A 15,783-nucleotide genomic window follows, 5' to 3' on the forward strand; every position below is an offset into this window, starting at 1 on the left:
ACCGATCAGCTTATCTTGAACATAAGTAAAATATCACTTATCTTTTGAAACTTTTATGACATCCAGACCATTACTTACCTACTTGCACTGAAATATTTTTAATATTTATGGCAACTGAACATTTTACGAGACCATCCACATCCATCAGAATCCAATGTGAAAAATAACCATACAAATATACCATGATTATTTTTGGTTAAAAATAATGGGCAGATCCTTTAAAATTCTAGCTGCGCAGCAAAGAACAAGACAATTACTCACTTGCAAAAACATGTTTAATGCCGTGATAAAAATAATTAAAGAAAAATATTTAATAATCAAATTAAACGGTTAAACTTATTAAAATTACATTATCAATAAAATCAGGTCATAGTATTAATTCTGATTAAATACACTACCATTAAAAGATCTTCATCAGTTTCTTTCAGTTCAAAAATTTACAAATAGAAACTTATAACCTGCAGTTAAAGTAAGAGTATATTAAGTTTTATAAGTACATCTTTTAACTGTAAGTAAGCAAGTAAGTCAGTGAGTGAGTGAGTAAGTAATACTTTCCAAATGGATTAGCTGTTAACTGAATATTCAGTTTTATAATGAATTTATATTAAGTATAGCGAATAAACAGTACAGTTTTACAAAAAAATTATATTACATATTTTTTAAAACAAAGGTCTTATCTACTTGAAATATTAACTCGATAAAAATCATATAAAACAAAATGAATAATTTAGAACAAGGTTTCCCAAACATTTTTGATTCTTGGTGCCGTTGCTGAATCCAGATTTTACGAAAGTGCCCAATGTCAAATTTGCTACAATTTGACAAATTTTACTACGGGTTAGGTAAAAATAAATAAAACCCACTTTAGATCTGAAAGAAAATGTAACTGAACAACAATGAATTGAAAATAGAAATAAAATTATAATAACTGTATATATTTCATGACAAACTGAAATTGAAATAAAATTATGAAATTGTGTTTACAAATTTTGGGAACCACTGACTTAAAAAGATTACAAATACGCTTACATTAAAGAATCTTCTCTTGTTCTAAAATCCAAATTCAAAATACACCAATTTCTTAAAGAAGTGCCTTTCAAAAATTTTCCAGCTCTCCAGACTCCTTTTAATGGTCTTTTTTCTTCCTGTTCACAATAAAAAATATATCATTTCATTAACATTTCACTTAAAACAATATATTTCTTACTTAAAAAAAAATTGGATAAATTAAAATTAATCTACTCAGTGAATGGCATTGTATATAAATCAGAATGACTATGTATGGATTTTCACTTAAAGCTCTTGGATCGATGAACTAACCTAATTGATTCTTTACAACTTTGAGAAAAATTTTATGCACAAGTTTATCTAAACCTCCACAATGACATTAAAATTAGATGCATGTTATTTAAAATGTTTTATATGTAGTAGTATTATTCTAAGTCTATGACTGAATCACGTGCAAGAGAAAGTTATGCAGTTCCTGCAAATTAAACTTAGAAAATAGAAATTTCTTGTATCAACATCGTCGGGTTGAAAGTTCTTAAGATATTTAAAGAACCCTGAAAAATAGAGTATATTAAACACTATTCTAAATCAAGAGTACATTTTATTTCACAGCATCATTTATTATGTATAGTAACACTATGCACTACAAAATAATGTGGTCTATAAATAGCTAAAAACATGCATGTTTAATTTTTTTTTTTTTTGTAAGTAAAAAAGGTTTTGATTTCAAATTTTTGTCAATTTTCTGATTGGGTCTGATTTTCATTTATACAGATAACGCCTAAGTGGCATAACATGCCGACCATGTTCTTCATACCCTTTTGTTAAGTAAGACATGCTGTTCACAAACATTCATATATTTATAATTTTTTTCAATACTATTACTTCTCATAATTTTATATTTCTTTGAACAGGTTGAACCTACCATTGAGAATATTTTTAATAAAGAAAATTAAAGATGTAGATGTCACAACAATTTTTTTTCTCTATACATGTTATTATAACCATATATTGATCACTTTTTTTTTTTTTTTTTAGAATGTAAAAACACAAAGTTTGCAAATGCTGAATAGAATTTGACTTAGCGCTATGAAAAAAAAAAAAAAAAAAAAAATGAATGTAACTACCTGACAGCACTGGTTAAGACAGTAATGCTGAATTTATGAATAGTGTTGATTCTTATTTCAACAATAAACATTCATCAGAATTTATATTAACACTACAATTCATAATTATACACAATGATATGAAGTAAGGCTGAAATATATACTTATAAATGAAAATAGTAATAAGAGATCAAATTCTCCCACTATTCTGCCAACGGTCATGATGCAGTTTCAGGACTTATAGTTAGTTGACAAACAGTTCATTAAATTGAATAATATTAAAAAAATGAATATTTATAAGTTATATTTTTTAAGCGTTCAAAATTATATTCCATGAAAATTCATTTTGATTTTCTTGAAACAGATTTGTTTTCGAATAATTTCTCAAAATTATATTATATGTAATTTTCTTTTAAGTTTCTAAATGTATAATCCAAACATAAGAAATTATGTTTTAAAAATTTTATCAGAAAATAATGGATATAGTGCGGAGATCCAACATTTTGAAATCCTTCAATTAAAATATAACACTCTTAAAAAGCATTTGTTCTATGAGTGGCGATTACAATAACGCAATATGACGATTTCAATTTATGGTAAACTTGAGAAATTCTTTGGGCAACAAAAAATAACTGGAAAATAAAAAATTTTTGAACCTGTATTTACAAGCATTTTTTATTTTAACTTATAATGCTCCTAAAGTATATACATTTCCTCACAGGACACACTTTTATAAAAAATGTATCAATAGCTACCCCTCACAGCTTTGACGAATAATAAGTCTTAGATTTGATGAGAAAGGGGTAAAATGAAAGCCTTTTGGTGAAATGTTATCACATAAAAAAACTGCAAATGCATCACCAATAATGCACCGACATTCACATATTATTATTGACCAAAGTTCCATTTATCAAGCAAATGTAGTATACATGTATGGTGATAAGAGCTGAACCCATTTAATAATGTCTGAATTATGAAGATTTAAATAAAATAATAATAATAATATCCTTATGTAGCTAAACTCTCTCTCTCTCTCTGAAATATACAATCTAAGTTTCACATCCAGGGCAGTAAAACAGCTGTTATACATTAAATTCAAGTACAGCTAGGCAATAATGTGACTTGCTGATATTTCAGGAAATGAAAGCACATAACTAGATGGCATAAAATAGTTCAAAATTCAGATATAATCCCTATTCAAGTAGCAGATGTCAAAAATTGCCTAACCAATATCATCAAAACACTTGGAACAAAGAATGGAGAAGATTAAACACCAAATTGAATGTAATCAAAATTACTTTTATGTTGAAAATCGATATGAAACCGATGGCATCAGGTACAATGGCACTGACAAGACAGAGTATCAGTCACTACAAATAAAATATTCAGCATTCATATATGCTTACTGACAAAGAAAGACCGATGTGTATTGTATGTGAAGCATCTACTTGAAAAGTGTACAATGCATGAAAACTTCAGAAAAGAGGTAGAGATTAAGAAATGATATTACAGCTGATTTGGAAAACTGTAAAGAAGAAACAACAATAACCTTCATACCAGCAGATTTCTAACCTGTTTATAGTAAGCCTTCAGCAAAATATTTATGTTATGTTTGACTGCAGTTCATTTTTGTAAAGATCCTTTACACCTGAGTGTAAGATTTTTTCTGACAATTCATGTAACTTACTTAGTTTTATTAAATATTATGTTTAATTTTCTGTTTTATTCAAATGTCAGGGCCCTATACACCCTTTTATCTGACAATCCTAGTGGTGATTTTTCTTTACTTTTAAACAATGTGATGAGGGCTAAAGATCTTAAAGATGATGCCCATGTAATTAAAAAAATTATTATTTTTTAAACCCAAGCTATCCAATCCATCTGCAGCACAGACAGAAAGCAACTCTCCAGTGTGAGAAAGTAAACAATTAAGGCAGTAGAAACAGTTTGATGCTTTTGTATGTTGTCCGACGTACAGAATAAAATTTATAAAGTATTTAACAGCTAAATTACAATAAGGTTCCACCATGTCATACTTATTAACAATAGTTATTCTGAGACATCTGACAACAGATGTGCAGTTGCCTACAATTCTAAATTTATACTTACAATTTCTAGCACTTGTACTTTCAGGCCAACAACCATAATAAGAATGATACTCTCACCTTTCAATATTTTTCGAAAACAATATCATAAAACATCTGACATTTTATTAAGGTTGACAGTTCAATAATTGATCGGGAAATTTTTTCTCCATCTAAGCAATAAATTTCTGTTAGATTCTCTCAATGAAATCAGCTGTGTGTGTAAGCTCTTTCTCTATTCCACATTATTGATGAAAATTTGAAGTTTCTCTGGGCTAGAGATTTGTACAGCAAAGAGCAACTACCGATACTCCCAAAGCGGCGACCTATGATCACTTGATCAATCCAAGGTTCCTCCAGCTTTGCTTACAATAAAGCAGATGCTGCTTTATTGTTGGTTAGAAATAACAATAGCAACTAGATTGGAAAATCAACACATTAGATTGGGGAAAACAAACCCCTCTACAGACTCCAATCTGTCTTCTGAAGCATGTTAACTTCTTTTTACCCACTACCAGGACTCCACTTCCGCATTAACAAATTACAGGACAGCTCTAAAAACAATGTAACATCTGGAAAAGTAATTGCAACTATTAAATTCATTACTTAACCACGTTTCAGTAAATTTAATTACCTCATATTGACAGTATATAACCATAAGGTACACTTAACATTCTGATAAAGTTATCATTACCCCAAATTATTGATTTGGGGTCAATCCACAGGCTATCCTCTGCTGGCAGTCTTTCAACACACACTGAATATTGCTTTAAAGAACCATACAAGAGCTAAAAGAACACTTCAGGACATTTCCCAGGATCAGCAGATGAAATGTGAAAGGAATTATATCCTCATATTTGATCTTGCTTAGTACAATCCAATGATTTTAGTTTTAGGGATTCAAAAGATTCTATAACATTACAAGAGATAATTTGACCACCTGCAGGTGGTCGAAGCGAGTTATGAACAAATCTTTCATTTTTGCTTTCACAGATTTTAACCTTCTTCACTTTTCATCTACATTCTTCCTTGAATTAAATTTCTTTTCAACCATTTTCACTGGCTCAACATTTTTCCTCTTTCTGACATCTGTAAAACCTGGAAGTAGAGCTATTATCCAAGACTGGATTATTATCATAGTTACCAATTTAAAACTAAAACCAGTCTCTACATAAACATTATTAAAGGAGGAACTAGAGTTGTCAGCATTTGAGTACAACTTGGATTCATTCAATTCATCGATGATGAATAAAGAGATGGATTTTTTTAACTATGTTTGATATCTACAGTAAAAATCGTACATTTTTAACAATAGCATTTTGTTTAAGAATGTTACTTTTAATTTAAAATTTTCCTTTCCAATCAGTGCTAAATCATCTCCTAGCACTGAAACCTCACCCTTAAATGACTAATAATTAAATCAGAATTGTCAATCAACGCATGCAACTCTCTGATAAGTTTATAGAACCAATTCCACTTAATATCTGGCATAATCTGTTCGGTTTCATTGATATTGTCAAAAGCATCATCCATTCTACTTTTACTGGTTAACGTTTTCAACTCTGGTAAGATCTAAAAGATTGAAGTTTGTAATATTACTCAACAGCCTTGTCACATTATTAGTCCTGACCGCAGAACCCAATTTTACTTCTTACAATAGTATCTTCATTACAAATAATCCTCATTTTCGTGAACATAAAACATTTGTAGGAAGATTCTTTACACAAATTTTATTAGTAACTGATAATTTTTTAATATGAAAGAAGCAATCTCTAAAAACAAATAAAATATTTCAACAATTTCTGCTTATCAAAAAGGCACTTAATGTAGAGTGCATAGGAAACAACTATTGGTCTCTAATGTAAAGTCTTTTTAAACAAGTTAAAATTTATAACCTAAAAACTACAAACTGAAGAAAATAAAAATATGTAATGTTTAAATAAGTAAATATTAATAAAACAGAAGGAAGAAAAAATACAATTAATAATTAATTTCATGGTTTAGGGTGGCTGAAAGTGCTTTTTATCCTGTCAAGGAAGACAAAATAAAATTTTTTTAATATATAAATAAGGCCTAGTGTATTAATTAGGAAAATAATCATCCAAAAATTAAATAAGAAAAATACGCTGAAAAAAATTGTAAGTGAAAAGATAAAATAATGAACTAGAGAGAAAACAAAGAAAAATGTTTCTGAGACTCAAATGCTAGTTAAAAACAGGCATTCATATGAGTATCGCTAACCACTCAGCTACCAAGAGATTAAAAAATCAACTGGGCAAAACTGTATTTAAATAATCACCATTCAAGTTATTTAGCAGTAACAAACAGTACAACCATAGAGTAAAACTTTAACATTACACAAATAAAACAATTTTTTCTTTACAAAATGCTCTAGAAAAAAGACTGGTGAATAACAGGAAGTTACATGAAAAAAGATAGATGTTTGATAAGTTAAAATAAGAATTAACATTAAATAAAATTCTTAATAATGTCCAAGATCAAGATTAGTCAAATGTAACAATAGTATTATATCAAAATATAAGCAATAGATTAACCTATCAAAATCTAATATACTAATTAGAGAATATTTTTTTGTACATTGAGCAAGTTTTAATCTATTCAGTTGACATAGTCGATTTACAATCATGATCATGTTCAACTTTTGTTTGTGTTAGGTTTAAAGTAGAATAACTGATGTACGAATAATTAAATTTTTCTGTAAAATTTAGGGGAAAACAATCACAGAAACATTTAAAATTTCATACGCTAGAAGGGCAAGAGACCAGACAAGCTATTCTTGTGTTAGAAGACAGCCTTGTTCAGTCTCTCACCATTTAAAATCGACAATCAAATTCAAAATTTTTTGGCAGTAGATAAAACTGGTGTTTAGATGTTAGAAGAAATGGCAAGAGTCAAAAGACAAACAGAACAAATATTTTACAAGGCGTGAAAAAGAGTACAAAGTGTACACATTTTGTTGATTTTTAATGCCGAAACAAAAACCAACATGTTAAATGCCGGATGGTCAATGACAAAAGAAATCTTTTAAACTGAACCAAAACAGGTAATGAAAGTTAGCACCTCATGTATGAGTCAACTGGAAACAGTAAATGGTGTAAGTGATAATACGATATGATTATCTAAATTAGACATCAGACCATAGCTCATAGAAAAGGTTCTTGTTGCTTCGGCTTGACAAAGTTCTGGCTCATTCTTTAATTTCTATTTCCTTGTTTCGGTAAAAAGATGAATCTGTTGCCCAAGAACTGGCTAACTTTTTTCCAAAAATAAAGACTGTGATGAAAGAGATGAGAAATTTAAGGATATCTTATCAATACAGAAAACTATGACAAGCGAACTAATGTGATTCCAAAGGAAGCATTTTCTTTAATGTTCAACTTGATGTATGAGCAAACTCAAAATAAACATCGACAACTATAATGAATAAAGATTTTAATAAATAAATATGTGAAATCTGTTGTGATTTTTAATGACCTTTGTTTAGAACTGATACACTGCATATTGTTAAGTAGATGGGATAGTAGGAAGATAGTAGAGTATAGAGAATATATCGAAAGTAAGAGATATATCTACAGGATCCCATATCTATCATAACTATTATATTTTTTAAATGTTACAATTCAAAGAATATGTAATATGAGAATGTCAACAGATTTCTCATATTCAGTTTTCTAGAGGCAAATCACAATATGTACAATCTTTCAAATGACTCAAAATAACAAAAAAATTAAATTAACAGCAATTCCTAACAATCTACATAAAAGGTCTGTAAATAAAGTAATGAGACTGGTTCAGAAAAATGTTTTATTTACAATCCAATTATACATGGACTATCACCTTTGAAATAGTTCCCTTGAGAAATCATGCAATGTTTCAAACAGTTTTCCCACTATTCATAGCACTGTTGGAATTCAGAAACCGGAATATCCTTCAGATGGTCAGTTCCTTTTTTTTTTTGCATTTTACAATTTTAAACTGGTGTCCTTTAAGGTGGTTTTTTGAAGTTAGGAACAGGAAAAAATCGCAGGGACTCAAGTCAGGTAGATAAAGGTGGTTGAGAAACTACAGGAATGTTTTTCTTTGCCAAAAACTCATTGAAAGTGCAATGTGACAAGGTGCACTGTCATTTTGCAGCATCCAGTTGTCTTTGATGGCTGGTCTGATGCAGGCAAGTCTTTCTGCAGTCTTTCACTTGTCAGTATTTACTCGGTAAACATATTGATTTACAGACTGTCCTGTAGGCAAAAACTCCTTATGGACAATATCATTACTATCAAAGAAACAAATTAGCATGGTTTTGATATCTGATTTGCTTGTTTTTGCTGTAGGTGGTGAATTTGAAGTATGCCACTCCTTGCTCTGGCGTTTTGTTTCTGGTCCGTACTCAAATATTCAAGATTCATCACCAGTAATAACATTTTATATAAAATCAGAATCAGTTTATATTCGCCTTAGAAGATTGCACCACACTTCCACCCTGTTATTTTTCTGTTCAACAGTGAGGTGTTTTGGGAACAATTGTGCATACATTTTTTCATGTTACATTCATTTGTCAAAATTTGATTGACTGTGGTATGGTTCAAATTTAATTGTTCTACAATCATTCTGACAGTTAATTGCCAATCGTACCATATCAAGTCTCTGATTAGCTCAAAATTGTCTCACTTTTTGACATTAATGGTCTTCCAGAGCATGGATCATCTGGAACTGACTACCAGCCATCTGAAAATGGTTTAACCACCTAAAAACTTGGGCTTGTGACAAAGCTATTGACTATAAGCCCTTTTTAATTTTGAAAAGTTTCAGTAGTATTCTCACAGAGTTTAACACAAATCTTGATTGCACAACATTGCTCTTAATTAATATCACTCATTTTTGTAACGCACAACAAAAACTCGTTTCACCAAAAATTTGTTTACGTCTCATGTGGCAACAATAGACTAAAAATATTAATATCTAATATAAATCAGCTGTTCATATAACCATACGTTTATTAGTAACTTTACAGTGTTGCCACTTTGGCTACCAAAAAAAAACTAATCTCATTACTTATTTACAGACTTTATACAACTGAATAGTTCTTCATACAGAAAAATATTTTACCTTATCATACAGCAAAACAGGAGGATTTAAAATCCTTCCAGATACAGGTGTAAAACGATCTGCAATACTGATGCCGAAATCTCTAACACACGGGTCAGAATTGAAGTCAGCCATTCTAATCTGTAAAAATAATATTAAATTATTATTATAACTAAAATACTATTTTATACATATAAAGATAATTCAGTTGCATTTTTGCAACTTTTCCTTATATTCAATGAAAATATGATGAATGATCATTTTGATTTTCATCCTTATAATGGATTAAACATGTTGAAAAAATGTTTAACACATCTGACCCATCAAAACAAATTTTACATTCTCTTTATAAAAAAGTGTATGAAAACAGGATAGAAATTATAAACAACTTTCCAGATATTAGTCTTCATTGCGATGTGTAAGGCTGCAACAGGTAAATAAACTTTAAAAAAAATAATAGTTACGGTACTACACAACAATCCTAAATCAAATTCAGTTAGGATGTACTATTGTCCACTATCTGCAGATATTAATGTAAGGTTTGTCAGCGGCCCAAGGTAACATGATAAAACTTCCATGACATAAGTATTTTGTATATCCTCTCAATTTTCATAATTTTTATCCTTTTACCGGTGAATAGTTACATCCAGTATATATCCACAGATTCTATCAGGTAGAAAACTACATAAAAAGACTGCAGCTATATGAAAATTCTTTAAAAAATATTTTCCTTGAACTAAGAAATGGACAAACAAATTTTTCTCAGTAAAGATTACACTATTTGAGCCTCTACTTTCCGCCTCTTTTAAAATTTCTGTCTATTATAATTTTTGTCTATTATATTAAAAGCTGAACTTCTTTTTTAATACCATTTAAGAATAATAATCTTTACTTTGTTAAAATGTAAAGGATATCATACGAGAACAGATAATTTTGAACTGTTCACAGCAAAGCTGTTAATGTCAGGACTGTGGTCTGTTCCCCAGCTGATTCTATTTAGTCACAATGATGTGTCAGTCAGGAATGCATCAAAGTACAAATAAAAACATTGATATGACTACACAAGAAATTTCATAATCTTGATCCAGGTTCTATTGTTTACATTTAAGAGCAAGGGCTGAATATTTTGAAACCACATATTCAGAATATGAATAAATTTAAAATAAAATATTTTATTACACCATTAGTCTCATTATTTAATAGCCACATCTCGCATAGAATAATGACCTCTGGATTCAATACTAAGAGAAGTTATTCATTTCCAATGATAAAAATTAAATTTTTAAATAATCTAGTCTTTATACTTCATTATATATTATACTTTATATATCCAAAATGGTAAATAAATAAAAATAAAAAACTGAACATTCGTGTTTTAAGAAATATTATATTTTTTAATTATTTCCTCCTCTTTATTACCTCTAATTTCAACAGAGATTTTAAAAAACTGATAGTGTCATTTTAAGTCCTTTTATCAAATGCTCACTGCGTAAGAAATAAGGTCTGTAAGATGTAAAAAATACCATCTGGTGGTATACATTCAATTAATTTCAAATTTTTGCTTTATCTAATCTCACAGATTAAAGATCGTGTGCATGCGTGCGTGCATGTGCACACACATATATATGTGTATGTGTGTGTGTGTGTGGATCTTTTCTAAATTAATTATTCTACATTTCTAATTGAAAAAAATATATACCTTAATTAAACACTAAACAAAGTTTTCTTCCATTAAACCCAAAAACGCGTTATTTTTTATCCCCAATTTTTGTGTTTTACATCAGATATCTTTAAAACTAATATGGAACAAATATGTTTCTTTGTGATGGTCCGACATGTAAACAAGGCATATTTGGATATCTAAGTCTGAAGTTTTTATACTGATGAAGATACTGTCCGACACTAATATTCTTAGTTCTTTGAGCATCTCCGACTTTTTCAACCAAATCAAATCTAAGGTAGAAAAAGTAAACAAGTAAATATAATAATTAATAAATCATCATATTAATAACCATAACCATTTTAAGAAATCCCCTCCAAAGAAAATCTAAGAGGAGACAGTCTTATTAAAAATATCAACACTTAACTGGTGTTTGAGGCAAAATGTGACCCTTTACTCTGATAGATAGTGTCATTTGCTGTATATACAGGGGTGATTGATATTTACAGTCATTTAAAACTTTATTCTACAGTCACTTTCCAAATCAGTTAGCTATTGGAAGATATATTTCACTGTACGTTAAAATATTATTTAATGTATATTGTTGGTGATTACTTTTAATAACTAGATTTTTCATGGATTAGCAGAAAGGCAGACTGCAAAATGGAAGAATTTGTGCTTAATAAGAACACTTCAAATTTGTTGAAATTAAATTAATAAAGAAACTAGATCTAACATTTATCTTAATCAGATACAGACAAATAAAGATAATTTGTACTGCTTGTTAGTCATTTGTTAAGATAGTAAATTTACAACTACCTGAAGGCAAAATATAGTTTTACCGGTATTTGAAATAAAATTGTTACGCTTAATCTGTGAATAATCATTTTTTCAATAGCTAATTTTAATCAATTAATTAATTAGGATTTAAGTAGGCTATAGTTTACCACACTTATTTAATATTTATTGGAGCGGTAAGGAAACAGAAAGTAGTAACTAAAGGGATTAATTTTTTACAATATCTTGAAGGACAATAGTCATAAAAAGATTCTAAAAATTATTTGCAGAGAATGGTTTCATTTACTAAGTTTAATTGTACAGAAACGTACTTTGAAAATAAAAAAGTTAATAAAAAGTTATGGCTGTCAGAAAATAGCATCTAAAGAAACAAAGAAAAACCAAAAAAAAAACAGTAAAATTTAATCACCCTGTCGAGCAAGTCTCTAGATTTAGGTTAAACAGGTAGAAATGCCTCCTCTATGAATCATGAGACCTTGCCGTTGGTGAGGGGGCTTGAGTGCTCAGGGATACAGAGTAGCTGGACCGAAGGTGCAACCATATCGGAGAGGTATCTGTTGAGAGCCAGACTAAGGAATGATTCCTGAAAGAGGGCAGCAGCTCTTTCAGTAGTTGTTAGGGGCGTGAGTCAGGACGACTTAAACGGCCGTATCAACATCACTCAGTCCTCTGAGTACTGCGCAGCTGAAAGCAATGGAAAACTACAGCTGCTTTTTTTCCAAGAAAATGTGGCTCTGCATTTTCACATATACAATAATGGAGGCGCCTTCCTTGGTAAAATATTCCGGAGGTAAAATAGTCCCCCGTTCGGATCTCCGGGTGGGGACTACTAAGGAAGGGGTCACCAGAAAATTAAAAAATAACATTCTACGAGTCGGAGCGTGGAATGTTAGAAGCTTAAAAAAGGTTGGTAGGCTAGAGAATTTAAAAAGGGAAATGGATAGGGTAAACGTGGATATAGTAGGAATTAGTGAGATTCGGTGGGAAGAGGAAGGCGACTTTTGGTCGGGTGACTTTAGAGTAATTAACTCAGCGTCAAATAATGGGCAGGCAGGAGTAGGTTTCGTGATGAACAAGAAAATAGGGAGGAGAGTGGAGTATTTCAAGACGCATAGCGATAGAGTCATTGTAATAAGGATAAATTCAAAACCTAAACCGACAACGATTGTTAACATCTATATGCCTACAAGCGCCCATGATGATGATGAGGTAGAATGTGTATACGAAGAGATTGATGAAGCAATTAAACACGTAAAAGGAGATGAAAATTTAATAATAGTTGGAGATTGGAATGCAAGCATTGGAAAAGGCAAGGAAGGAAATATAGTGGGTGAATACGGGCTGGGCAAAAGGAATGAAAGAGGGGACCGACTTATAGAGTTTTGCACGAAGTATAATTTAGTAATTGCCAACACCCAATTTAAAAATCATAATAGAAGAATATACACTTGGAAAAAGCCAGGCGATACTGGAAGGTATCAGATAGATTATATCATGGTTAAGCAAAGATTTAGAAATCAACTCGTTGACTGCAAAACTTACCCTGGAGCAGACCTTGATAGCGACCATAATTTGGTGATAATGAAATGTAGATTGGGGCTTAAAAACCTGAAGAAAAGGTGTCAGATGAATCGGTGGAATTTAGAGAAGCTTGAGGAAGAGGAGGTAAAGAAGATTTTTGAGGAGGACATCGCTAGAGGTCTGAGTAAAAAAGATAAGATAGAAAATGTAGAAGAAGAATGGGAGAATGTTAAAAAGGAAATTCTTAAATCAGCGGAAGCGAACTTAGGCGGAATAAAGAGAACTGGTAGAAAACCTTGGGTTTCAGACGATATATTGCAGCTGATGGATGAACGTAGAAAATATAAGAATGCTAGTGATGAAGAAAGTAAAAGGAACTATCGGCAATTAAGAAATGCTATAAACAGGAAGTGCAAACTGGCGAAAGAAGAGTGGATTAAAGAAAAGTGTTCAGAAGTGGAAAGAGAAATGAACATTGGTAAAATAGACGGAGCATACAGGAAAGTTAAGGAAAATTTTGGGGTACATAAATTAAAATCTAATAATGTGTTAAACAAAGATGGTACACCTATATATAATACGAAAGGTAAAGTCGATAGATGGGTGGAATATATTGAAGAGTTATACGGAGGAAATGAATTAGAAAATGGTTTTATAGAGGAAGAAGAGGAAGTTGAGGAGGATGAAATGGGAGAAACAATACTGAGATCTGAATTTAAGAGAGCATTAAAAGATTTAAATGGCAGAAGGGCTCCTGGAATAGACGGAATACCTGTAGAATTACTGCGCAGTGCAGGGGAGGAGGCGATTGATAGATTATACAAACTGGTGTGTAATATTTATGAAAAAGGGGAATTTCCGTCAGACTTCAAAAAAAGTGTTATAGTAATGATACCAAAGAAATCAGGGGCAGATAAATGTGAAGAATACAGAACAATTAGTTTAACTAGTCATGCATCAAAAATCTTAACTAGAATTCTATACAGAAGAATTGAGAGGAGAGTGGAGGAAGTGTTAGGAGAAGACCAATTTGGTTTCAGGAAAAGTATAGGGACACGGGAAGCAATTTTAGGCCTCAGATTAATAGTAGAAGGAAGATTAAAGAAAAACAAACCAACATACTTGGCGTTTATAGACCTAGAAAAGGCATTCGATAACGTAGACTGGAATAAAATGTTCAGCATTTTAAAAAAATTAGGGTTCAAATACAGAGATAGAAGAACAATTGCTAACATGTACAGGAACCAAACAGCAACAGTAGCAATTGAAGAACATAAGAAAGAAGCCATAATAAGAAAGGGAGTCCGACAAGGATGTTCTCTATCTCCGTTACTTTTTAATCTTTACATGGAACTAGCAGTTAATGATGTTAAAGAACAATTTAGATTCGGAGTAACAGTACAAGGTGAAAAGATAAAGATGCTACGATTTGCTGATGATATAGTAATTCTAGCCGAGAATAAAAAGGATTTAGAAGAAACAATGAACGGCATAGATGAAGTCCTACGCAAGAACTATCACATGAAAATAAACAAGAACAAAACAAAAGTAATGAAATGTAGTAGAAATAACAAAGATGGACCACTGAATGTGAAAATAGGAGGAGAAAAGATTATGGAGGTAGAAGAATTTTGTTATTTGGGAAGTAGAATTACTAAAGATGGACGAAGCAGGAGCGATATAAAATGCCGAATAGCACAAGCTAAACGAGCCTTCAGTAAGAAATATAAGCTGTTTACATCAAAAATTAATTTAAATGTCAGGAAAAGATTTTTGAAAGTGTATGTTTGGAGTGTCGCTTTATATGGAAGTGAAACTTGGACAATCGGAGTATCTGAGAAGAAAAGGTTAGAAGCTTTTGAAATGTGGTGCTATAGGAGAATGTTAAAAATCAGATGGGTGGATAAAGTGACAAATGAGGAGGTATTGCGGCAAATAGATGAAGAAAGAAGCATTTGGAAAAATATAGTTAAAAGAAGAGACAGACTTATAGGCCACATACTAAGGCATCCTGGAATAGTCGCTTTAATTTTGGAAGGACAGGTAGAAGGGAAAAATTGTGTAGGCAGGCCACGTTTGGAATATGTAAAACAAATTGTTAGGGATGTAGGATGTAGAGGGTATACTGAAATGAAACGACTAGCACTAGATAGGGAATCTTGGAGAGCTGCATCAAACCAGTCAAGTGACTGAAGACAAAAAAAAAAAAAAAGGTAGAAATGTTACTTTTGACTGCAGCCATGAATTCAAAATAAGCTTTTCACCTTGTAATCTATGTGTGGCTTAAGAATATCTATGTGCAAGAATAAGTACAAAGGGATTGATCACGGAATAAAATTTTATAAAGACTATACCTACGTTAATGTATAGAACTGAAAGTCAAGACCTGAGTTTAAAAGGAGATTTCAACCAGCAGAGAAATACCTTATGAATCCTTAAGGACTGTACTTTGTAGGACCAATTTTGGAATACTTTCATTAAAGATCTACAACTTCATTTAAAA

General features: G+C 30.9%; 1 protein-coding gene across 1 annotated transcript in view; it reads right to left on the bottom strand.

Annotated features, from left to right (window-relative positions):
- The window catches only part of LOC142327845 (protein argonaute-2-like), a 60,182-nt gene that overhangs the window by 24,453 nt on the left and 19,946 nt on the right, over nucleotides 1–15,783 (bottom strand). The window contains exons 5-7 of the mRNA XM_075371187.1: nucleotides 11,110–11,254; nucleotides 9,323–9,442; nucleotides 1,030–1,145 (exon numbers count right to left, since the gene is read on the bottom strand). Of these exons, the coding sequence (XP_075227302.1) occupies nucleotides 1,030–1,145; nucleotides 9,323–9,442; nucleotides 11,110–11,254 (381 nt within the window). The remainder of the gene's footprint in view (nucleotides 1–1,029; nucleotides 1,146–9,322; nucleotides 9,443–11,109; nucleotides 11,255–15,783) is intronic.

This window comes from Lycorma delicatula, chromosome 7 (genome assembly GCF_047948215.1).
Source record: "Lycorma delicatula isolate Av1 chromosome 7, ASM4794821v1, whole genome shotgun sequence".
In the NCBI taxonomy this organism is placed as follows: domain Eukaryota; kingdom Metazoa; phylum Arthropoda; class Insecta; order Hemiptera; family Fulgoridae; genus Lycorma; species Lycorma delicatula.